The 25,992-nt window shown below is 53.5% G+C and overlaps 1 protein-coding gene across 1 annotated transcript in view; it reads right to left on the bottom strand.

The window, feature by feature from the left end:
* Positions 1 to 5,589: 5,589 nt before the first annotated feature.
* The window catches only part of LOC144736657 (uncharacterized), a 94,131-nt gene continuing 73,728 nt past the window's right edge, over positions 5,590 to 25,992 (bottom strand). Inside the window, exons 31-47 of the mRNA XM_078619229.1 lie at positions 25,420 to 25,473; positions 24,488 to 24,541; positions 21,138 to 21,191; positions 20,319 to 20,372; positions 18,957 to 19,118; positions 17,566 to 17,673; positions 16,585 to 16,675; positions 15,052 to 15,105; positions 14,551 to 14,658; positions 13,661 to 13,714; positions 12,937 to 13,044; positions 11,517 to 11,570; positions 10,678 to 10,785; positions 9,858 to 10,146; positions 8,782 to 8,969; positions 8,092 to 8,331; positions 5,590 to 6,852 (exon numbers count right to left, since the gene is read on the bottom strand). Of these exons, the coding sequence (XP_078475355.1) occupies positions 6,706 to 6,852; positions 8,092 to 8,331; positions 8,782 to 8,969; positions 9,858 to 10,146; positions 10,678 to 10,785; positions 11,517 to 11,570; positions 12,937 to 13,044; positions 13,661 to 13,714; positions 14,551 to 14,658; positions 15,052 to 15,105; positions 16,585 to 16,675; positions 17,566 to 17,673; positions 18,957 to 19,118; positions 20,319 to 20,372; positions 21,138 to 21,191; positions 24,488 to 24,541; positions 25,420 to 25,473 (1,927 nt within the window). The 3' untranslated portion in view covers positions 5,590 to 6,705. The remainder of the gene's footprint in view (positions 6,853 to 8,091; positions 8,332 to 8,781; positions 8,970 to 9,857; positions 10,147 to 10,677; positions 10,786 to 11,516; positions 11,571 to 12,936; positions 13,045 to 13,660; positions 13,715 to 14,550; positions 14,659 to 15,051; positions 15,106 to 16,584; positions 16,676 to 17,565; positions 17,674 to 18,956; positions 19,119 to 20,318; positions 20,373 to 21,137; positions 21,192 to 24,487; positions 24,542 to 25,419; positions 25,474 to 25,992) is intronic.

Genomic DNA, 25,992 nt, shown 5'->3' on the forward strand with positions numbered 1-25,992 from the left:
CTGCAAACTTGATATACTTATGTAATACTGATGACAATACTATATTATATATAAAAAAAGTATTTTTAAACATTTTTTATATGTTATGTTTCGGCTTTGGTCTAATTGCCCACGGTCCCTTACGTTATGGCAAGCTTCGGGGCCACTTCCTGGAGTCGTGGAGTTCTGCCATTAAAGCGTGTTTCTGAAAAAAACATTTTTAAATATTACTTATTCAGAAGTGCCCTGACCACAAACGATAGCTCCACGAAGGGGCTTATCATCTTTATGAGCTGCCAACACTCTAAACGCGTGACGTCGTTTCTAAATGTGGAGGGGAAAACCGGAGGACCGGGAGCAAAATCCACGCGACCACGGGCAGAGAGAGACGCAAACTCCAAATATCCAGCAGGCGTCAGGGTTGGGATCGAACCCACAACTTCCTGCATTCTAGGCGCGGTAGTTAACATCTCCTAGCCACCGTGATGATGAGAGAGCCACGCAAACTCCAAACATACAGCAGCAGGTATCGTCAGGGTTGGGATCGAACCCACAACTTCCTGCATTCTAGGCGCGGTAGTTAACATCTCCTAGCCACCGTGGTGATGATGAGAGAGACACGCAAACTCCAAATAATAGCCAAGCGTCAGGATCGGGATCGAATCCACGCGTTTCTGCATACAAGGCGAAGTCGTTAACATCTCTTAAGGGCCGTCCATAAATGACGTCACGCGATTTTGGACGATTTTTGACCCCCCCTCCCTTTGTCACACGACGTCACAAAAAGTCAGACCCCCCCCCCTCAAATATGACGTCACAAAGCTCTGCCCCCCCCGCCCCAAAAATAAAACATGCTTCAAATCGCTTTAAACTATTGTCATTGTAGTGCGTATTTAGTGTAGCGCTGCACTCTGATGTTGTAGGATAAAACATTTATTAAAACGTCTATTTCATTAAGTAGAACGTTTTGTCTATATTTATTTAAAGTTGCGCATTTTGATGTGACGTTACATTTCTCAAACCCCCCCACCTCGTCACACATCGTCACAAATGTCTGACCCCCCCCTAGGTGCGTGACGTCATTTATGGACGGCCCCTAACATTTTATAGTAGTTTATTGATATAATAGATCAGAGTGCTTTGTTAAATCGCCGTGTCAAAACGTCCTTTTTATACTAATATGTACTACACTTAGAAATCATTGTTATGCTAATGTACGATTTTATATCACAGTCGCGATTCAGTGTGTCCCGGTGTTGCTACTTCATCTTTAAAATTGACTCTGCGAGTGTCAGATTTCGTTCTTTGGTTCTTTCGGTTAAGTCACGTCTAAAAATAAAATAATAAATTAAAATAATAGCGACGTTTCGATTGCAACACAAGCAATCATCATCAGGCATAAAAGAAATAGCAATAAAAATCTAACTAGAAAACTATAGACAGACATACAAGCAGACAGACATCACAAGGACACACAGAGAGAGGACACATATCGGCACAGAGAGAGGGGTCGTTTCTGTGACGGTCCCTTAAATATAGAGAGGGGGGGCGGGGACGGAGAGAGGGAGGGGGCAGAGAAAATTAGCATATCAATGAGTGGACGGCAACGTGTTGCTGCTGCGCAAGTAAGATGACGACGTGGCACGGCACACAAGCTTGAAAATTAGGAGAAAGGCACACTAAAATTAAATAACCTCGCAAAATATCGAAATGTGATGTAATGCAACACAGAGAGTCGGTCAACACACAATTAACGCATAGCCTGGTTCGTATTAAATGCCATTGAGTGCATGCAAGCGATCCGCGCGAGAAACCATGTGGACATTCGAGGCTAACCTAATTCCTGGATGCAAATCAACGAGGAAACGAAAAAAGTCGTCACACTTTTTATTTATTTTGTCGACAGACCATGGCATGCCACTGTAAATTCAAGCAACGACAAACACAAAAAGTGAGATGTGAGCAACACATCAAATGGTGCAACCACCCTCCTCCACTACCCCAGATAAATATAACAACAGCCATATGCAGGTGTAAAGTGAGAACGTCACTCACGCCTATGGTTAGACGCAATCGTGACACACAAACACACGCACAGAGGCCAAGTCTGCACAGCACATCATCTGCTTCACTCAACTTCAGTTGTGAGTTCTAGATTTGAAGCTTTCGTGACTGCAAGTATTCCAATTCTTAGGTTTTTTCGGTAAAATCACTTAGATAAAAAAAAAATCAAAATTAATAAAAGTATTTTACTTCTAATTTCGTAGATAAGAAAATCTAAATTAATACAAGTATTTTACTTTTATTAATTTCGATTTTTAATCTACGTGACTTTACCGAAAAAAACTAAGAATATTCAGCTGTGAGGCCAGCACAGACGCTTCAGCTGGCCCACAGTCTTGGTGAGGGTAGAGATAGGCCTGGGCTGGATCCCTCACCTGTATAATGGTGCACTCCGTAGAATTTGGGATTCCTAAAAGACAAATTTGCATAGCTATGGGTAGCCAAGTGCATTGTGATTATTATTTAAGATCAGGCAAATGGTGATCAGTGATTGGAACCCGAGCCCCCCACGTGCACAAAACAAGCCCCAGATTTAGATTTGGACCAGCTTCTGGACCGCAAAGCTGCGTTCTACATTAGCTGAAATATAATATACTAGCTTTACTACCGGGCTTCGCCCGGGGACGTGGATTCACCACGCCCGGCCGCCTTTGTCTCCCCAGTGGCGATGTTCACACACCACAGCAGTTACTCGTTTGAGGCTGAGTCGACCTAGGGGAGGCCCAGGACCGGTTCAAATAATCGTCACCGGTGGTGGCCGTGAGCGGGAATCGAACTCGGGTCGCCGGGTTCGTAGCGCAGCGCGCTAACCACTACACTACTATGCGTTACGCTTCCACATACGCGGGTCACGTGACAGATGTGACGTCACAGCTCACTTGCCGTGCAAAAAATATATGTATTTATTTTATTTTTTGCATGGTGTACAGTCTGGAAAGTACACACATGTCAAATTTCAAGTTTGTTGCATGTCGGGAAGTACGCGAAACATTTTGAACAGACACATAGTCACAACTTTGCCTTTTATATATATGGATATAACTTTCATTGAAATTGCTCGAATGTCAATCGACGGACAGAAACTCGGCAATGTTAATTGATTGTTGATCGAGTTATCAGTGGAAAAGAAAATGTGTGCGGATGCCGACCCGCTCTCGTGGCTAATAATAAAATGGCGTCGAGCCTCGTGGTGAGTTACTTAATTTATTATGAGTGTTAATTAACTTGTTTATTTTGATCAATCCAACTCGAATCAATAGATATCATGGAGTTGGAAGATGATTAGAGTGTTTTGGTGATGCCAATATTAGTTGTTTTCGTAATAGTTTATAACATTTGGTATTATTGTAATTGCGTATTGCTCTTCATTAGAAGATTAATTTGAACATTAAGCTAATGGGGTGGTGTTCTTACAGAGGTTACGTTCCCGATTCGGGAATAAGAAATAATCATTGTTTTGTATGATTATTGTCAGTAAAATGTGATTCATCTAATTTACACGTTGTTAATATAATTAGGTAGTAATTGTACAAGTACGTATTGTCTCGTTTATGCATTACTAGCTTTACTACCCGGTTTCGCCCAGGACTTGGATTCACCACGCCCGGCCACCTTTATCTTCCCAGTGGCGATGTTCACACACCACACCAGTTACTCGTTTGAGGCTGAGTCGACCTAGGGGAGGCCCAGAACCAGTTCTAATAATCGTCACCGGGTTCGTAGCGCAACGCGCTAACCGCTACACCACCGCTCCTCAATACCAACACAACCGCCATTCGCCAACAAGTGACAGTGACGTCACCACGGCGCCTGTGCCAGGCTAGGTGCACTTTGAGGCTACCACGTGAAGTGTCGAAGGCTCGCTGACAGGTCTCGAGACAGATCTTGCAGGTGCCATGGGTTGGCCGACTGAGATGACCGGTAGATGCACCACCAGCTGTACCCCTTGCTGTGCCAGGCTAGGTGCAGATGGAGGTCACGGGACAGACCCTGCAGGTGCCATGGGTTGACTGACCGAGATGACTGGCTTTTGCACCACCTGTGTCCCCTGCTGTGCAGGAGGAGGTCACGGGACAGACCCTGCAGGTGCCATGGGTTGGCTGACCGAGATGACTGTAACTTATGCACCACCTGTGTCCCCTGCTGTGCCAGGCTAGGTGCAGGAGGAGTTCACGGGACAGACCCTGCAGGTGCCATGGGTTGGCTGACTGAGATGACTGTAGCTTATGCACCACCTGTGCCCCCTACTGTGCCAGGCTAGGTGCAGGAGGAGGTCACGGGACAGACCCTGCAGGCGCCATGGGTTGGCTGACTGAAATGACTGTGGCTTATGCACAACCTGTGCCCCCTACTGTGCCAGTCTAGGTGCAGGAGGAGGTCACGGGACACCCTGCAGGTGCCATGGGTTGGCTGACTGAGATGACTGTGGCTTATGCACCACCTGTGCCCCCTACTGTGCCAGGCTAGGTGCAGGAGGAGGTCACGGGACAGACCCTGCAGGTGCTGTGGGTTGACTGACCGAGATGACTGTAACTTATGCACCACCTGTGCCCCCTACTGTGCCAGGCTAGGTGCAGGAGGAGGTCACTGGACATATCCTGCAGGTGCCATGGGTTGGCTGACTGAGATGACTGTGGCTTATGCACCACCTGTGCCCCCTACTGTGCCAGGCTAGGTGCAGGAGGAGGTCACGGGACAGACCCTGCAGGTGCTGTGGGTTGACTGACCGAGATGACTGTAACTTATGCACCACCTGTGCCCCCTACTGTGCCAACTTGCTGTGAGTTATCCACCGGCGCTCGTTGTTTGTGAGCGTCGCTCCTCTGAACAAAAAAAGACAAAGATCCCCCGTATAGCCTGAACAGACTGTTGGGGCAAGTGCTGTTAGCGAGCTCCTATGAAGGTCAGCACGGCACACAAGGGTGGGTGGCCAGCACAACGCCCGGCCGCCTTTGTCTCCCTAGCGGCGATGTTTACACCCCACACCAGGTACTCATTTGAGGCTGAGTCGACCTAGAGGAGGCTCAGGACCGGTTCAGATAATCGTCACCGGCGTTAGCCGTGAGCGGGAATCGAACCCGGGTGGCTGGGATCGTATCGCAGTGCACTAACCGCTACACCACCGCCCCCCACACAAACATAGACAAAGATCCCCCGTATAGCCTTAACGGACTGTAGGGTCAAGTGCTGTTAGCGAGCACCTATAAAGGCCGGCACGGCACACGAGGGGGTGGGTGGCCAACACCACGCCCGGCCGCCTTTGTCTCCCCAGCGGCGATGATTACACATCGCACCAGGTACTCATTTGAGGCCGAGTCGACCTAGGGGAGACCCAGGACCGGTTTAGGCAATCGTCACTGGTGTTTGCCGTGAGCGGTAATCGAACCCGGGTCGCCAGGTTCGTCGTGTAGCGCGCTAACCGCTACACTACCGCTCCCCACACTCACACACAGACACATACATCCACATACACACAGACACACACACATCATCGTGAGACGAGCAAGCACGCGAGACGGAACGACGCCACACACACCGGTTGCACTGTGTATTTCGGTTTGTTTTTTTTATTTAGTTCAACGACTGTTTCAACACAAGTAACACACACGTAAAAGGGGGGCGGGCAAGACTGTATTCTAAACAAAACAACCCTCAGCCCACGAGGCTTGGGAGAGTGTTCAATTGTAGCCGGGACATGATGGGGTGGGGGGGGGTTGGTGAGGTGCATTGGGGCGACACGATTTTAGGTACCGCTTGCAAAAAAAAAGTGGGGTTATTATATATAAAAAAAATTATTATTGTCTCTAAATTTGAGTCATTTACAGCCAAATACTGCTCACTGCAGTGTGTTTTCCTTTTAATCATGTGTCTTGGTTTTTTGTTGTTGATGTACCTTTTGAATTTGACAAAAAGAAAAATTCGATCTGGATCCATCATCCATCTGCCTACATTTTTCAACTCTGGAGGGGGCAAAGAGCCACCGGATCGGACCACGTGACTCTTGATGGCAGGGGGGGGGGGGCGATGAGAGAGATTTTAACGAATATCTCCACGGGGAGGTTACTCGCAGAAACATCCCACCGTGGTTCAAGAAAAAAAAAAAGTCCCAATAAATGTTTAAAATGCTCTCTTGTCGACTACCGCAAAAACGTTTGATGATATATAGCACCATGAGGAAAAGCGTCAATATTATCAGCACCCGGAGTGCCTTGTCACCCCTGCATTGACGTGTTCACACGTGTGTGTGTGTGTGTCGGGGGGGCCTGAGGTAGCTCCTACCGGAGATCCTTTGGTCTAAAAAAAAAAAAAACCTACTACCAACTTCTTACGTCGAAACTGACATCGACACAGCGGGCGACATCGCGTTGATGCGAGGGCGCGCGGATAGGCTCCCGCGTGAGAAGGAGCCGAACTCGTTTCCCGTCGGGGTCCCTAACCGAACGCACCTTTTGGGACGTCCCCCGCTCGTGACAAATCAAGGACACGTCTCCGTTAGGGGGATCAGAGTGGAAAGGGTAGCGAACTCTTTGACCGCGTTGTTTCATTGCCTTGCCTTTTCAAAAGATAAGCAGGTGGATGATTTAAGTACACATTTTTCAAACCTTTCAGTGCAGCAGTCCAAGAGTTAGGGGGGGGGGGGAAAAGACTGGAGGTGGTGTCCATTTAGAAGAAGCAGACGGGGCCAATATCAATGCCAAACTCCTGCTCAGGCCCTCCAATGTCCATTGGCGCAATATCCAGTATGGGCAGACGAGAAGTCTTCTGTGACTTGTACTCAATTTCCGCTCTTCCCCATTGACCCGTATGGCTCTGTAAAAGACAAAAGTAACCATCGTCGTCATCATCATCATCATCGTCATCATCATCGCCGTCGTCGTCGTCATCATCAAGATCCAGAGAGATCCTTCCACCCCCCCGGGGATGGCTGACTGAGAGCAATACCGGCGAGATGTTAACTACCTCGCCTGGTATACAGGAGGTCGTGGGTTCGATCCCGACGCTGAAGCTGTATATTTGGAGTTTGTATGTTTCTATTATCATCGCGATGGCGAGATGTTAACTACCTCGCCTGGTATACGGAAGGTCGTGGGTTCGATCCTGACCCTGAAACCTGTTGTTATTTGGGGTTTGTGTGTCTCTCTCATCATCAGAATGGCGAGATGTTAACTACCTCGCGCCTGGTATACGGAAGGTCGTGGGTTTGATCCTGACCCTGAAACCTGTTGTTATTTGGGGTTTGTGTGTCTCTCTCATCATCAGAATGGCGAGATGTTAACTACCTCGCACCTGGTATACGGAAGGTCGTGGGTTCGATCCTGACCCTGAAACCTGTTGTTATTTGGGGTTTGTGTGTCTCTCTCATCATCAGAATGGCGAGATGTTAACTACCTCGCACCTGGTATACGGAAGGTCGTGGGTTTGATCCTGACCCTGAAACCTGTTGTTATTTGGGGTTTGTGTGTCTCTCTCATCATCAGAATGGCGAGATGTTAACTACCTCGCCTGGTATACGGAAGGTCGTGGGTTCGATGCTGACCCTGAAGCCTGCTGTATATGTGGATATTTCTCTGGCTCCTCCGGTTTTTCCCATCCACATTTAGAATCAGCGTGGATTTACAGCATTTGGCTGATAATATAAATTTCCACGTGACGATAAGCCACTCTGTCGAGCTATCATTTGCGATAGCCAGGCCGCTTCTGAAAAAGAACTACGCAGCTGAGTGGGCCTTACCTGGTAAAATAAACAACATATCTTTTAAAATAGTTTTGAGATAAATTTCAATTTAAAGCTTTCGTGACTGCAGCGATTCATCTTCTTGGTTCTTTCGGTAAAGTCACGTAGAAGGAAAATAATAAAATTAAACATCATAAAATAATTCTCACGACGTTATTTTCCTTCTACGTGACTTTACCGAAAGAACCAAGAAGAGTTTTGAGATACTTTCATCTCGCCGGTCACGCGCACCACCACCACCACCGACTGTCGAGTAGCCACGGCCGAGTCGGTTGGCTGGCGGGGGGGGGGGGGGTGTAGTGGCTCCAGCTCACCTTGCAGCCGTCCTCCAGGACGCTGTAGGTGAAGCGAGAGTTCCCTTGGGCGCGGATCTCCACCTCGCTGGAGCCCTGCAGCAGCAGAGCCTTGCCGAAGTCACCCCGCTCGTCGGACACGGCCACGCTGTTGCGGCAGTGGTAGGTGAGCTTCTGCGATGCCTCGCGGGACAGCAGGCGCAGGAAGGTGATCTGCACGGCCGCCGTGTTGGCTGGGAGCGAGTCGTCGCCGTAGGTGAACTGGACGGGGGGCGCCGGTTCGCGGTGGTGGTTAGGGGGGAGGGGGGGTGGTGGGCAGGGTGGGGGGGGTGGGAGAGAGAGGCTCCGTTAGCGGCGGCGTCGTTCAGCCGGGCAGCGACGGTCCCGGAACCACCGGACCGGCAGCATTTTGGCGATTTCAAACACCGACCCTCACCCCCCTCCCACCCTGCCCCCCTGCCTCCCCCCTCCCCCACAACGAAGGTTGGCACTTTTTTACCCAAAAATCTGATGAAACTTAACATTTTGCCAGCCGCGGCAATGGGCAGCCTTCGTCTTCAATGCCAATGGCCGAGTTGTCCGTTGGCAATAAACGACGGCTGATTATAAATGGCGTCGAAGATGACGACGAGGGACGACGCAAAACGTTCAGGCGACGACGTTCAGGCCAACCGTTGTCCCGACGTAAGCGCTCGCTCGCTCTCTCGTCACCTTGAAACCGCCCTGGACGTTCTCCCCGAACCAGATGTGCTTCTGCTCCTTGCCCTGGGCGCTGTGCCAGGCCTTGCGGGCGACCGACTTGGGGTTGGCTGCCACGCAGGTGTGACCCCTCTCCATGTTGCACCACACCTCCATGGCGTCGATGGGGCTGCCCTTGTTCGGGTCCACCCAGTAGTTGCCTGCACGCGCAAGCGAAGCAAGAAAAGACAAAGATGCACCCCCTCACCCAGCCTCCCGTGTAGCCTCAACAGACTGTTGGGGCAAGTGCTGTTAGCGAGCAGCACCTGTGAAGGTTGGCAATGTGGCACACGAGGGGGTGGGAGGCCGGCACCGCGCCCGGCCGCCTTTGTGTCGCGAGTGGCGATGTTTACACACCGCACCGGGTACTCATTTTGAGGCTGAGTCGACCTAGGGGAGGCCCAGGACGGGTTCAGATGATCGTCACTGGTGTTGGCCATGAGTGGGAATCGAACTCGGGTGGCTAGGAAATATGTTAATTTCTTCGCCTGCTATGCAGGAGGTCGTGGGTTCAAACCCGACCCTGACAATCTTGATTTGAAGTAAGGAATCCATACTCTTTGGTTCTTTCGGTAAAGTAACGTAGGTATGAAACAAAATAGATCACGACGTTTCGGGCGCAACACAAGCGTCCGTCATCAGGTGGGAAAGCATGGTCTGCTGCTGATGCAGACTGTTTTTAAAAGGTTTGAAATGGGTGTAGCCCAAGGGTCATAAAGAACTGGCTGGGTCTAGTGATGTTAATGTGAGAAATTATCATGTAACTGGGTACGGAAGTGGCTATGTTAAGTTGAGAGATTAGCACGATGTTACCGACCCTGACACCTGTATATCCGATTGTTCCCTCCACGTTGAGAATGAACATCACGCGTTTAGAGATGGTGACGAGCCACTTCGTGGGGCTATCAGTTGTGATAGCCAGTTCGCTTCTGAACAGAGAGCTCCACGTAGCTCAGCGAGGCCCTTCTTCACCTTACCTGCCAAGAAAATAATATAATCCTAACAATTCGAGCGTTAAAAAACGGGGACTCCGCGGAAGGTCAACTCACCGCTCTTGAGGTCGGGGTGGGTGAGGTGCAGGTCGCGGCAGGTGCGCGCGGGCCTCTCCCGGCTGCCGTCGGGCACCTGCAGGAGGTCCACCTTGCCGCTGATCGTCTTGAGCGACGCCTCCATCTCCTGTGCTTGCACGGCCTTCTCCTGCACGGCCTCGTCGCCGCGGTAGAAGCGCAGCGGGTCGGGCCCCTTCTCCACCTCGGTCTGCACCGACTCGTAGAAGTATCCGCCGCCGCCTCCCGAGGGGCCGGGGGGACCGGGTGGGCCCGGAGGTCCGGCGGGCCCCTGCACAGCGGGACACGAGGGGGGCAACCGGTGACGTCAAAGTTCGAGCGGCGTTTTCAATCGGGCGCGGACGTGCCGGACGGCTCGCTCCGCGTCGCCCGGGAGCATGCGGCGTGCCCCAAGAAGCTCCCGGGGGAGCGTGCGGCGAAACGTCGGACGTGCTGTCGTGTGCGTTTATGCAGGATGTGAGTTGGTGCACATAGCCTGGTACAAGGGCCGTGGTGACGTCGCCGCCACTTAGTGGCGAACGGCGGACGCTGTGGTTGCTGTGGCGAGTACGTAGCGGCAGCAGTGGGTGTGCTGCGTGAGTGCGTGCGCGTGCCAGTCGACCCATGGCACCTGGGTCTGTCCCGTGACCTCCTGCCAGTTCGAAACTTCACGTGGCCTGGCACAAGCGCCGAATTGCGGCTGTCGTGGGTGTTGTGCGGTGCGTGTGTATGCGTGCGAGTGTGCGCGTGTGATTGTGAGTGTGTGCGCACGTGTGTTGCGCGTGCGCGCGGTGCGTGAGTGCGTGCGTTGTGCGGTTCGTACAGCAGGGCCGCTGCCTCCAGAGGGGCCACGGGGACCGGTGCCACCGGCGACGCCGGCGTTCCCGGCGTGTCCGTCACGACCGGCGGGACCCTGGGAACCCGGGATGCCCTGTACACACGCACACACGGTTAGACAGCGCGCACGCACGCACAGGTACGCACACAGACAAAGTCATACATCCCCCGGATAGCCTTTGATAGACTGTTTGAGCAAGTGCTGTTACCGGCACAGTCCTGATGTTTAACACACCCCAATTGGTCTTTCAAACGAGGCTAAGTCGACCTAGGGGAGGCCCAGCAACGGTTTTTCGATGTTCGCGTCCAATGAGCGGGTCGACGCGTTCGTAGCGTGTGTGCTAACCACCACATAACCACTTCGCTCAGGTAGAGACAAAGATCCCCCGTATAGCCTAATCATACTGTTGGGACAAGTGCTGTTAGCGAGCACCTATGAAGGCCGGCACGGCACACGAGGGGGTGGGTGGCCAACACCACGCATGGCCGCCTTTATCTCCCTAATAGCAATGTTTTTTTTTAACACATAGTACTCGGTACTCAATTGAGGCCGAGTCGACCTAGAGGAGGCCCAGGACCGGTTCAGATAATCGTCACTGTTTGTTGACCGTGAGCGGCGATCGAACTCGGCTCGCCGGGTTTGTGGCGCGGCGTAGCGCTAACCGCTGCACCACCGCTCCCCACGGTAACAAGACGCACGCAACTCCACAACGCGCATACACACGCCTCTGCACGCGCACACACACACGGTCCACACGTTCACAGTCCACGTGCACTCAGAGACCACGGGTGGAGCGAGGAGAAGGAGGTGGAGCTGCAACTCACCCTTGGACCGGTTGGACCAGCAGCTCCAGCACCACCACTCTCTCCAGGGCGACCCTGCAACGGACACCAGGCACTCGTCAGCCGACGCTTCGATCAGGAGGGTGCCTGTGTAATGGTCTTGGAGGGATACGGAGTCTTCGTAGAGACAACACGCTTTATTTCACCAAACAGTTTACACTAATCCCTAACACAACCTGGGGAGGTACAGCCTCCGGGCAATTGTACCTACAACTCTCCCTACTGAGCTCTCCGGCTAGCTTAGACCGCTGGCCCGGTGGGTCCCTGACCACCGGCCCGTCCGGACCTGGCCCTCACAAGGGCATCAGGCTGAGGGAACCTCAGGGTCCTAACCCCACGACCACTGGCACCGCACTGAGCCCCGGCCCTCAGAAGGACATCGGCGGCTTGGGGTCCAGGGTCTTCTTCTTTTTCTCCAGGCGGCTTCTGGCTTCGGCTTGAGGCGGACAGACTTGCGCTCTCAGGGACCCGCCTTATATACTCGTTCTCCCTGAGGGGCGGGGTTTTGGGGGATCGTAGCTTCCCCCAGCCCCCTCCCCTCAGAGGGGTTCCAACCGCCGTTGGCCCGACCGGTCCGGACCGGTTTCTACCCCTCCCCCTGGTTGTGGCGCGTGTGTGTCAATCATGACCACCACACCTGCAGGTCCCACCCTGGGAGCTCCATTGCCTCGGTCTCCTTAACCTCCCCGCCGTTCCTCTCTCAAATCCTCACCTCTCACCCCACTGCCCATTCTCCTCCTCTTCCCTCCACTCATTCGCGTCCCTCCCCCCACGCCCTTTAGTACCCCCGGCAGCTCTGCTCACTCCTTCCTCAATCCGTCGGCCATCTGAATCAGTGTCTCCTGTCACCGTTCCGTGAACTGTGTCGAGCGACCTTGAGCGAATGCGCCTGATTTGGACTTTCGCGTCAATGAACATACACGGCAGTCGTTAAGGGACAGTTTGTGCTTTATATGACGGGCGGTGGTGGTGGTGGTGGTGGTGGCTACACGCCGCTGCACGTTGCTGGTGCCTGGAACCCAGCGCTGTGGGGGCAGCAGCGAGGGTTTGGCGCTGTGGAGAAGGTGCCGTACCCTGGCTCGCCAGGAGAAGGCGGCACATAAAATTGCGGACGAATCTCCATCTCTTTCCATTTGCATGGGATAGAGTGTTTCCCCCTCGCACACGTGGGTTTTCTCCGGGTGCCCCCGATATCCTGAATCTTTTTGGTTTGTTATCCTTCCCTCGCAACTTCGATTAGCACAGTTGGCTACGTACGGTGCGTAAGAAGTTTAACGTACACACGTAAAATCGGTTTGAAAACATCTTCATATATATATATTGGACTGCAGAGTTTGGGCAATTGCCAACTCGGTGTTTGGGGGGGGGGTGCGCCCGCGAATGAGCCGGCCGGGGGACTTACCATTCCGCCGTGCATCCCCTGGGGACCGGGATCTCCACGGAATCCCTTCTCTCCGCCCGCTCCAGCGCCACCAGCCTCTCCCTTGCCTCCCTTGCCGCCAGATGGACCCTGGAGGGATACGGTGACACGCGAACGCCCCCCTCACTCAGCCCCGTCGTCCCACCGCCGGCGGGGGCCGCCTGCGTCTCGCGACGCCGAGTCCACGGGCCTTTGCGAGCGCGCCGGCGCGTCCCTAGTCGCTCGAAGCGGACGTCGGGATGGCAGCCGTCTCTGGCTGGCGGCGGCGGCTGACGTCACCGCGCTCCCACGGTAGTCGCGGGGAGTCCCTCCTTTCGGGTGACCGCCGCGAATTCACCAACTACAAACCGCGTCTCGTTTTAATCGACCGCGGAGAGGCGGGGGGGTTGGGAGGGGGGGTGGATCGGCCCCCGACCGGGACGTGGGATTGCGTTTGCGAGCCGTCGTGCTCTTTGGCGCAGCGACTGCCGGGAGAGACGATCGCGGCGATGAACTTGGTCGATGAAATGAAGCGACGACGACGGTGGTGGACGACCACGATAATTACAACGACGATGACAATCTACCATGTCCTGCAGATCCGGATAGAGGGTGAAATCCGCCTTCCATTTTACCCTCAAGCACCCCCCCCCGCCCGCCCTCCCGCCACCATCCCCCGGACCTCAGAGACACAAAAGTGTGGAGGGGGGGGGGGGGGTTCACTTACCGCGGGGCCTCGGGGCCCAGCAGGACCAGCGGGGCCTCCTGGTCCTCCGGGACCCTGCACAGAGAGAGGGGGACACGGACACGGGGCAAGGCGTGAGAGTGGCTTCATCACAGAATGTCCAGTTTGGGGCACGGGATAAGAACGTTACATCAAGAAACGATGCAAACAATACGAATGGGAGTCCAAAGTACAAGAAAGGTGAAGAGATCACCCAAACGCATACAAATACAACTAAACCATCCCCATCCTAAGCCCACTGAGGTATTAACTTAATGTTCAAAAGCGACCTGGCCACACGTGATAGTGGATTATCATTATTTATAGCTGCAAAATTATCATCATCGTCATCAAAAAGGGGCGTTAGTCTGGCTCAGTGGTCCTCAGGCAATCAAATAGATTCGTTAGAATCCTAACGATGCCTCACGCTGGCTGTGCGACCCTCAGGCAGTACCGCTGAGCCGTTAGAACCCTATGAAGGTGCCTTAGTTTGGCTCGAATGCCGCAATGTCCGAGCTACGTCGTGGCACCACCGGGCGTCTGTGATAAAAAGAGCTTCATAGCTCTTCGGATTTCTCCAGGATAACTAAAGATTCTGATTCTGACACAGTGACGCACTCGGCGACACTTGGTGGCAGCAGACGTCTGTGAAAATGAGCACTGTGGCTCATGGGATTCCTCCAGCCTAAGTAAAGCTTCGGAGTCCGCTAATAATGCCGTTGCTTCGCTGCAGAAGAGCAGACTTTGGTGGCAACTTGCTGCGCCGAAGGTCCGCACACAGGCACATTGTACGCCGGTTCAAATCCTTCCGCGCCGCGCGTAGCCAACCGCGCGAATAGGGAGGTGTGCTCTCGGTGTTTGGCGAGCGCTTTGATGCACGTGGGTGTTCGTACGGTTTCTCCGCGGTTGCCAGTGCTGCCAGCGGGTCCGCTGGGTCCCGGTGCTCCCATCATGCCCGACGCTCCCGCGGCACCGGCAAGGCCGGCGTCACCGCTCTCTCCCTGAGACAACGGAAGCAGCGCGGTGAGGTGAGCGGTGGCGGCGGCAGTACCATGGACAGCAACAACCCGCGTAATGACACACGTCACAGTGACACACGTCACAGTGACAAACGTCACAGTGACACACGCACACACATCACAGTACACACATCACCGTACACACATCACAGTACACACATCACCGTACACACACCACAGTAACACGCACGCGCACATCAAAGTGGCACACGCACACACATCACGGTACACATATCACCGTACACACACCACAGTAACACACACGCACGCGCACATCATAGTACACGCATCACCGTACACACACCACAGTAACACACATGCACGCGCACATCATAGTGGCACACGTGCATCGCAGCCGCGCAGAGAATTCGTTACCTTGCCTCCTGCGTATCCATCACGGCCTGGGGCTCCATCAGAACCGGCGTTGCCCTGCAATGCAACAGCACGCACGCCTCAGGTCAAAGGCTGCTTCTCGCAATCGACAACGAGCAATGAGCACGTGGGCAGCACGGGGGCAGCACGGGGACCACAGGCTGGGCAGCCGCGACGTTCAGCCAACGTCAAGGCGAGGCAGAGAACTGATGACCGGTTGTGATGGCAAACGGGTGTCGTTTTGATAAGGGATATGCTCGATTCCAGGACGACGTTCTGGTCTCCTAAAATAAACCCCGCCGCCCCCCCCCCCCACCCACCACACACCCACCCACCGCTCTCCACGCTCATCCCAAATCTCGTGGAAGTCATCGCCTGTGAGTGGCGGCTAAAGGTGCTCCACTCTCAGGGCTATGCTCGATTCCAGGACGACGTTTTGGTCTCCTAAAATAAACCCCGCCGCCCCCCCCCCACCCACCACACACCCACCCACCGCTCTCCACGCTCATCCCAAATCTCGTGGAAGTCATCGCCTGTGAGTGGCGGCTAAAGGTGCTCCACTCTCAGGGCTATGCTCGATTCCAGGACGACGTTTTGGTCTCCTAAAATAAACCCCGCCGCCCCCCCCCCACCCACCACACACCCACCCACCGCTCTCCACGCTCATCCCAAATCTCGTGGAAGTCATCGCCTGTGAGTGGCGGCTAAAGGTGCTCCACTCTCAGGGCCGTGCGATCGTCAGCGATGTCGGAGGAGCAGGCCATCATTCTACCCAGAGTGCAGTGCAACCACCAAAAAGGCGGACGGGGAGAAACTGCGGTCGCAGTTTTCATTTCAACCGGTCGTTTTTCTTTTTTGGTCGCACTTTTGTTTTTACCTAACTTTCGTAACTTCGCAGAGTCTTTTTAAAAAAAATCCACCCTCAGGCTTTGGGATTCGCGAGCACAAATTATGGCCGACGTTTTACCCTTGGAGCTACACACTCGGGTGAAATGTGGCGACAGAGACGACGTGGCGACGTGGCCTCTTCGCGCAGCCATCGATAGCTGACTCAGCGCATGGACTCGTCACACTTTGGAAGCCGGCATTTACCGGTTTAACCGGGAATCAACCGAAACCCAGAGATTCAGCCGTGCCGGCTCAGGGTCCCTGACACGGCCATTATTTAAGTTCTAAACCATTTTTTATTTTACCAGGCAAGTCCCACTGAGCTATGTAGTTTATTTTTCAGAAGCGACCTGGCCACAAATGATAGCTCAACAAAGTGGCTTATCGCGTGTAAATGTATAGCAGCACCCAAATACTCTGAACGCGTGACGTTCATTCTAAATGCGGAGGGAAAAAAACCGGAGGATCCGGAGAAAAATCCACGCGACCACGGGGAGAGAGACACGCAAACTCCAAATGTACAGCAGGCGTCAGGGTCGGGGATCGAACCCACGACCTCCTGTACACCGGGCGAGGTAGCTAACATCTCGCCTCCCTGCCCCGAGTGGAGAGTGTGCATCTCGATTCTCACTTCACGGCCGCTGTCACCGGCGGGTCCGGGGGCACCAGCGGGGCCTGGGGGCCCGTCGGGTCCCCTCTCGCCAGCGGGGCCAGCAGCGCCATCCCTGCCCATGGCTCCCTGGGGACGGGGGGTGGAGTGAGGAGGGGGGGGGGGAGAGAGAGGGGGATGATGAGGCTGAAGTTGGGAGAAGTCTACAAGTTGGCTCGCGTCGGCCGAAATGGATCACCGGCACGTGGTTTGCGTGCGTAGAGCGCGAGCAATTTCCTTGAGCACGACGGGAATCGATTCTCGTCGGTCGATCGATGTCTTCGCGTCGCTTGCCCAAGGATCACAGGAGCAGTCCCGGCAGAAGAGGTAAAAGATTAACCCGTAAAAACAAAGGTTTTCACTATAAATCCTTTATATGCGTGGCGGCTAGAGTCCTCTCGTCCTCTGGCTTGAGATGGCTGCCACCATTAAGCAATTGGTAATTAAATATAATTTATTTTTTCCTAAGAAGTGTAAAGTTATGGAAAAAAATTTTCACGAAAATAAATTGTCACGCACAACGAGTCTGTGTGCAAAATGTCAGCTCGATTGGATCACGGGAAGTGGGTTAAAAAACGACCGAAAGATTTGCACGGTCGTAAGCGCGCAAGCAAGCAAGCAAGTGAACTTAATATAAAGGATTTAAAAAGGGAATCGACCGAGAGATGACGTGAGACGGAAAGGCGAGAGACGTGTGCAGCACGGCATCGCCAGTGGGGCGACCATCATTTAGTCAAGTGCCCTTGTCACAGGGGGCTCACAGATGGACACATCGAAAACGCATGTAACTTTACATCAACGCAGCAGGCAGGGAGCTTTGCGCTCCGGGAGGAGTGAATACAACGGAGCAGGCGAGGAGCTTTGTGTCACGGAGGACGTCAACGACGCAGCAGGCAAGGAGCTTTGTGCAACAGGAGGAGCGAACGACGCAGCAGGCGAGGAGCTTTGTGCAACAGGAGGACGTCAGGTCGTTTCCTTACAGATGGGCCAGAACCTCCAGGTCCTCCCCTCTCTCCGCGAGTCCCGGGCACTCCCAGCATTCCTCCGCCGCCAGACAATCCGGGGGGTCCAGGGGGGCCGACTGGGCCCTGGGAGCAAGCGGAGAAAACAGAGGCAAAGGTCACCCGTGCGCGTAGGCCTCAACGGACCGCTGGGGCAAGTGCCGCCGTTCGGCGAGCGACACACGGGACCGGAGCGCGCGATCACGTGGGCAACGCGTTTCGGGGCGGCTTTGCCCCGTGAGTTAAAGCGCCATCGTGTGCGGAAATATTTTTTTCACGCTATTTCGAGTGATAATAAAGCGTGGAGTCAATTAGGTTTTGTTTAACACGTAGTAGTAGGGCTTTCGCGAACAATGTTATCCATAATAGGTTATGGGTTAGATCGCGTAAATGTAAATGTGTCGTTAAACCCGCCACCACCCGACACACAACTCTGGCTGTCCCGCCTGATGATGCTGGTTCTAATTACTGGTAAAACCTCACAGTGCTCCAATTGTAAATGTCGTAGCGGGTTTACTCTCCAACACACAACCGGTGTGCTGTACTAGTGACGCCTTAGCACGTTTTGTTTACGTGACAAACCTTACTAATTGTCTGTTTCAGGTGGTGGCGGGTTTAACGACACATTTATAGTTGCGCGATCTAACCCAACAACACCTCTGCTATGGGGCAATTCGGTTTTCGCCAAATATTAAAGGGGGTTCCAGCCCCCCTTTGCCGAACGTTACGCTTGAATTCACGTCTGTGGCTCGCTCGCTCGCTCGCTCGCTCACGACTGGTTCTCCACGTGTCAGACGTCGCCACGTGCTGTCGCGCACGGCAACGCGTTGCGGCACGTCACGTGGCACTCCGTCGCATTGTTGTGTCTGCGCGCCTGCGATACGCGTCGTTGTTTTGTCGTCGCACCGTTGTTCTATTGACGAGCACTACGTTGCAAGATGCCGTGTTGGCATTCCTGCATGTTGTGTATTCCCACACTGCCAAGTGCCCTTTCGGTCTGGGAAGCTAAGTCTAGATTGAGCCTAGACCACCATGGATTACAGGTGCTACGGGCGGCGGGACGATGCTGTTGGCAGCAAGACATTCAGCTGTTGTGCTGTACCTCTATGCCCCCATATATATTCTCCCCGCCACCGCTAACGCGCACCGACCAGGGCGGTGAAGTACGGTGACATGACCTCGACTGCGCAGGAGTGGGGGGCCCTCATCCAGCAGCGGACTGACAAAAGGGCGCCTCACTGCGCAGATTCACGCCGCTGTAATCGTTTGCGTTGAGGCAGCGCCGCATTGCCCAACGCGGCGCATTGCAACTGCCGTCTTATCAGTGCCGCTCTCGGCGCTTGCAGTGCCGCGCCGCCTGCGCCACTCACGCCGGCGCCGGTTGCTCCGGAGGGTCCACGCTCGCCGGGTGGACCCGGGGGCCCGCCGGGTCCGATGGAGCCGTCGCGTCCGGAGGGGCCGCCGTCTCCGCGTGGGCCGCGGGGTCCGGACTTGCCGGCTGGGCCAGGCCCGCCGGAGGGTCCGGTGAGGCCCTGGAGGCGTTGTGGGAAGGAAGGGGGAGAGGGGGGGTGGCGGTCAGAGGTGCTGTCGAGCGTTTGTGTGTCCGTGTGCGTGGGGGAGCGGTGGTGTAGCGGTTAACGCGCTGCGCTATGGCCAACACCAGTGACGATTATCTGAACCGGTCCTAGGCCTCCCCTAGGTCGACTCAGCCTGAAATGAGTACCTGGTGCGGTGTGTAAACATCGCCACTGGGGAGACAAAGGCGGTCGGGCGTGGTACTGGCCACCCACCCCCTCGTGTACCGTTCCGGCCTTCATAGGTGCTCGCTAACAGCACTTGCCCCTACGGTCTGTTAAGGCTATACGGGGGATCTTTGTCTTTTTTGCGTGTACGTTGAACTTCTTTCGCACCGTACGCAACCAGCCATGCTAATCGGAGGTGCGGTGTGTGTGTATGTTGCTGGTGGATTAGTTAAGTGGAATGCGCTGGCTAGTGGCTGCACCATCAAGCGCCTTCTCTAGCGGGCGGGCACTCGCCGCTTCCCGGGGGGACCGGCGTGGTGCAGCAGCAGCAGCGGCAGCAGCGGCAGCGTCATCATCGCCGTCACCGTCGCCTTACGTGACACTGCACTAGCAGTGGTGTAAAAGCGTGGGACCTTTTTTTGCCAGTAAGCATGAAAAATGAGAATAGGTTTAACCCTTTGAGACCTCCTTTACCAGTGGCAAAATATAGTAATAGGTTTTTACCCTTTAAACTGGTACAAACTGACACCTTTATACAAGGCACCTTTATACAAGGCATCATGTTTGCAATAACCACAATACAAGCAGTCAAAATGCAAACAAAAAGAAACAAGTCTGATGATGATAATGATATGCACTGTCCTTGAAGTTGATTAGTCCATATCCGAGACAGCCTTTTGGCGTCATCTGGTCCAACACCAATGGAGACTAGGCTCTAAGAAAAGCTGTCTCGGGTGTGGACCAATCAACTTCAAGGACAGTGCATATCATTATCATCATCAGAGTTGTTTCTTTTTGTTTGCATTTTGACTGCTTGTGTTGTGGTTATTGCAAATATGATGCCTTGTATAACGGTGTCAGTTTTGGTACCAGTTGAAAGGGTAAAAACCTATTACTAGGTTTTACCCTTTCCGGCAATGCATAGATAGAACACAGACAGACAAAATGAGCACAGCAAACACCAAAGAGCGCGTGCGTGGAGACACTCACAGCGGGTCCTGATCCACCAGGGGCACCAGAAGCACCGGGGAATCCAACGGGGCCCTGCAGAAACGGGAAGAGGATTTTGTCAAACGCCGGCGTCGGGCACGACCGTCGCCGTCGCGGCAGCCGACATCACCACGGCACCCCCCCCCCCCCACCCGGAGAGTAACAAAACCTCCAAACCGTCCCGATTGTAGGGGGGGGGGGCCCATCGCCATCGCTCCGCGCTGTTCCCCAGCCATCATCAGGTCGGGCGACGCGTCACTCGTCAAACGACACTCCTTACTACGTCAACTCCAGCCGGGCTAAATTTCGATTTAAAGCTTTCGTGACTGCAGGGATTCATCCACTTGGTTCTTTCGGTAAAGTCACGTAGAAGGGAAATAATAAAATAATAAAAATAAAACATGATCAAATAATTATCACGACGTTTCGGCCACAACGCAAGCAGCCGTCCTCAGGTGAAGAACAGGTCAGACGCTGTCTTTCCGACAGACCTGTTCTCCACCTGAGGACGGCTGCTTGCGTTGTGGCCGAAACGTCGTGAGAATTATTTTATTATGTTTTATTTTTATTATTTCCCTTCTACGTGACTTTACCGAAAGAACCAAGAAGATCCAGCCTGGCTCTTTAGGCCTTTCCCCCTGGTTAGGCGACGTCACCCTCCGACATCCGTTCAGCAACCGCGGACGGCTCTCCCCCCAACCCCACCCCCGATCGAGCCCACGGCACCACCGTGGTGGCCGGAGATTTGTTCTTGCCGCGGGCACGGACGCGTAGCGCGAATAAGAAAAAAAGACACGGCGACAACGATCTCGCACTTACGGCTGAGCCGGCGGGTCCAATCCCTCCCTTTCCACCGACCAGACCAGCAGGGCCCTGGCGAAGAGAAAACAAAAACACACGGACGCATGAGCACAAATTCTGAACTCGATTCACGTTCGGACACGCGAGGACACGTGCAACGCACGGGAATGGAACGAGCGTGTGCGTGGGAGCGTGCGTGCGTGTGTGTGCTCGCTCATGGAGGAGGCTATGGAGGAGGCTCGTTAAGGACGCTACTGGGCGGTCACCCTCCAACAACAACGGAGTGCAGAGGAGCGACGCTTACAACAACGAGCAGAGCGCCGGACGGCTAAAATGCAGCAATTTGGTACAGTAGGGAGCGGAGGTGGCGCATCTACCAGTCGTCTTAGTCAACCCATGGCACCTGCTGGGTCAGTCCCGTGACCTCCTGTCAGCGAGCCTTCGACACTTCACGTGGTAGCCTCAAAGTGAACCTAGCCTGGCACAAGCGCCGTGGTAATGCCACCGCCACTCAGTGGTGAATGGCGGCTGTTCTTGTTGCTGTTGTGCTCGCGCTTAGCACTTGCCCCAACTGTCTGTTGAGGCTCCACCGGAAGGGGGGGGGATCTTTGTATTTATCTCTAGTGTGCGGGAATGACGAAGGGCAGCGACGACTCACCGGGGGACCAGCAGGGCCATAGGGGCCGGGAGGACCTGCAGCGCCACCCTCGCCCTTGCCGCCAGCCTCACCACGCTCGCCACGGGTGCCGGGCTGCCCGTCGCTACCCTGAGAAGCGACACGGAGCAGCGTCAGCGTCAGAGGGCAGCACGACGTGATGGCAGCAACACAGGGGCAAGGGCCTTGTCGATCGGGCATAGCGAGTCGCCCGGTGGCCATTTTTTTTTCTTCGCGCTGGGACGGTGGTGAAGGTGCGTTCCATTTATTGTGCGTGTCAAACTAATGAAGTATCCCGGAAAGGAAAAGGTTTGTAAAACCACAGATAGTTACCTTCAAAACAACATTCAATTTTGTTGCGGCAATTTGAACGTGAAGGTTGCCGAACCTGTGGAGCTCGGGGCGTGTTGACGTTCGTTAATAAAAAAAAAAGTCACAATCGCGAAATATTCCAGCAAGTGAGTCTCATTGCCTCGGTTGACTCTCGGACAGCCAAGGATCATTCGCCGCACTGACGTGAATGTTTCATCGCGCATAGAAGAAGAAGAAAAAAATCGTCTTTTCGGTCGGAGTGGCTCAAACAAAGATGTACTCACAGGGGGTCCGGGGAAGCCAGGACCACCAGAAGCACCGTTGGATCCACGCTCACCCTGCCAGCAGATAAGACACCAGTCAGCCAGACATTGAGTCACCCACGACCGTCATCCACTAATCCACAGGGTCACTCAGCCATCCACAAAGTCGCCCACCCACCCAGAGAGTCACTCAATTTATCCAGAGATTTACCCACTCATCTACAGGGTCAGCTCCACACCTGGGGTTACCCTCTTCACGCAAATATTCACTCACTCATTCACAGAGTCATCCACAGATTCACCCGCTCACCCACAGATTCACCCACTCATTCACAGAGTCATCCACAGATTCACCCGCTCACCCACAGATTCACACACTCATTCACAGAGTCATCCACAGATTCACCCGCTCACCCACAGATTCACACACTCATTCACAGAGTCATCCACAGATTCACCCGCTCACTCACAGATTCACACACTCATTCACAGAGTCATCCACAGATTCACCCGCTCACCCACAGATTCACACACTCATTCACAGAGCCATCCACAGATTCACCCGCTCACCCACAGATTCACACACTCATTCACAGAGCCATCCACAGATTCACCCGCTCACTCACAGATTCACACACTCATTCACTGAGTCATCCACAGATTCACCCGCTCACCCACAGATTCACACACTCATTCACAGAGTCATCCACAGATTCACCCGCTCACCCACAGATTCACACACTCATTCACAGATTCACACACTCGTTCACAGAGCCATCCACAGATTCACCCGCTCACCCACAGATTCACACACTCATTCACAGATTCACACACTCATTCACAGAATCATCCACAGATTCACCCGCTCACCCACAGATTCACACACTCATTCACAGATTCACACACTCATTCACAGAGTCATCCACAGATTCACCCGCTCACCCACAGATTCACACACTCATTCACAGATTCACACACTCATTCACAGAGTCATCCACAGATTCACCCGCTCACCCACAGATTCACACACTCATTCACAGATTCACACACTCATTCACAGAGTCATCCACAGATTCACCCGCTCACCCACAGATTCACACACTCATTCACAGATTCACACACTCATTCACAGAGTCATCCACAGATTCACCCGCTCACTCACAGATTCACCCACTCATTCACAGAGTCATCCACAGATTCACCCGCTCACGCACAGATTCACCCACTCATTCACAGAATCATCCACAGATTCACCCGCTCACGCACAGATTCACCCACTCATTCACAGAATCATCCACAGATTCACCCGCTCACCCACAGATTCACACACTCATTCACAGAATCATCCACAGATTCACCCGCTCACTCACAGATTCACACACTCATTCACAGAGTCATCCACAGATTCACCCGCTCACCCACAGATTCACACACTCATTCACAGAGCCATCCACAGATTCACCCGCTCACCCACAGATTCACACACTCATTCACAGAGTCATCCACAGATTCACCCACTCACCCACAGATTCACACACTCATTCACAGAGTCATCCACAGATTCACCCACTCATTCACAGAGTCATCCACAGATTCACCCACTCATTCACAGATTCACCCACTCATTCACAGAGTCATCCACAGATTCACCCGCTCACCCACAGATTCACACACTCATTCACAGATTCACACACTCATTCACAGAGTCATCCACAGATTCACCCGCTCACCCACAGATTCACACACTCATTCACAGATTCACACACTCATTCACAGAGCCAGCCACAGATTCACCCGCTCACCCACAGATGAATCCGCTCATCCGTATAGTCGGCTACTCATCATAATTTGTCTATCAGTGGTGCGTATTTGTCTATGTAGTGGTGTATGTCTATCGGTGGTGTGTATTCGCCTATTTAGTGCTGTATTTGTCTGTTTGTCTATCAGTGGTGTGTATTTGTCTATCAGTAGTGTGTATTTGTCTATCAGTGGTGTGTATTTGTCTATGTAGCGGTGTATGTCTATCGGTGGTGTGTATTTGTCTATGTAGTATTGTATTTGTCTATCAGACGCCACATCGCGCTGACACCGTTGTGGCGCGCGTGGTGGGGCGTGCCGGTGCAGCCCCGTCTACTCACAGGGGGTCCCTGGAGACCTGCGGGCCCAGAAGGGCCGGAGGGACCAGCTTCACCCTGCCGGGGAGAGGAGAGAGAAAGGGGGAGAAAGACAACAACAACGACATCAACATCAACGCTGGAGCGCGGCGTCAATAACCCGACGGGAGCCGCGCGTCATCGCACGTCGCTCCGACGTCACCCGAGGTGGGTGGGGGGGGCTCAGCGCTCCGATGTCTATTTGGGGCTTGCGCCGGGCAGTCGTCGTGCGCGCCCTCAAGAAGGTCCGGCACGCGCAGCGCAACCGTCGGACGCCGTTGCCGAGCGACGCGCGGCGGCGCGCATCGGAGAGGGATTCCCCCATTCCCTTTCGATTCTCGCACACGATGGCCAGCGGTCATCTGTTCAGGGGGCCCGATGCCAATGTGGACGTCTGCTACTGCTGCTGCTGGTTGGGACGAGAGGGCTTCAGCAGGGAGAGGGTTCGTGTCACCGTTCCTTCTCCTCCGTTGATTGAGCGCATGGCCACAGTGGTTTTACTTTGCGGTCCGTAGTTTGAGTTGCATGGCCATAGTCGCACTGCTGCGGCTTGTACTTTAATGTTTCGATATGGACCTATATTGGTCGCTATATGTCTCTGTGGGTATCTGTGTATGTCTATGGGTATCTATGTATCTCTATGTGGCTCTATGGGCTTACTATACGGTCCATAGTTTGGGCTGCATCGCCACGCATCGCACGGCTACACCAGAGACAGCCTTTTTCACGGCCTTGTCTCACCCCCCAGCGTGAGACGACCAGAGAACGCCAAAAGGCGAACAGCACAAAGGCAATGCAAGCATCAAAGTATTAATAGCTTGAGTTGGACGAAAATTGGGACCATTTTTTGCCAGTATCGCGTGTGTTGAAATGTGGAGTGGGTGTGTGTGTTTGGAGCAGAATAGGATTATTCTTACTCTCTCTCCACCGGGACCCAGGGGACCTGGGGGACCAACGGGACCATCTGGACCCTGTTGATGAACAAACACGGACACAACATCAGGACAGTGACAGCGGTGCAAATGTCAACTCAGCTCAGCGTTGACTTAAGGGCCATCACTTCAAGCTTGGTACAAGACCTTACGCGATATTTACACCTTACAACTACAATTTCTTGAAATATATATGTGTGTGCGTATATTTATATATGTGTGTGTGTATATATGAACTAAAACAATAAACTCAACTTGTTATTTTACCAGGTAAGGCCCACTGAGCTATGTAGCTCTTTTTCAGAAGTGACCTGGCTACGAATAATTGCTCATCAAAGTGGCTTATCATCATGTGGAAATTTATAGCAGCCAAATACTTTAAACGCGAGTTGATTCTAAACAACAGGGAGAACATGCATTCCCAAAAATACAGGCTTCAGAGTCGGGATCGAATCCACGACCTCCTGTATACCAGGCGAGGTAGTTCACATCTCGCCACCAAGATAACTATCCGTTGTCACGAGTCCACGTTTGATAAACATACTTAAAAAGTAAAGA

The sequence above is a fragment of the Lampetra planeri genome, chromosome 62 (genome assembly GCF_965212315.1).
Source record: "Lampetra planeri chromosome 62, kcLamPlan1.2.h2, whole genome shotgun sequence".
Taxonomy (NCBI): Eukaryota; Metazoa; Chordata; class Hyperoartia; order Petromyzontiformes; family Petromyzontidae; genus Lampetra; species Lampetra planeri.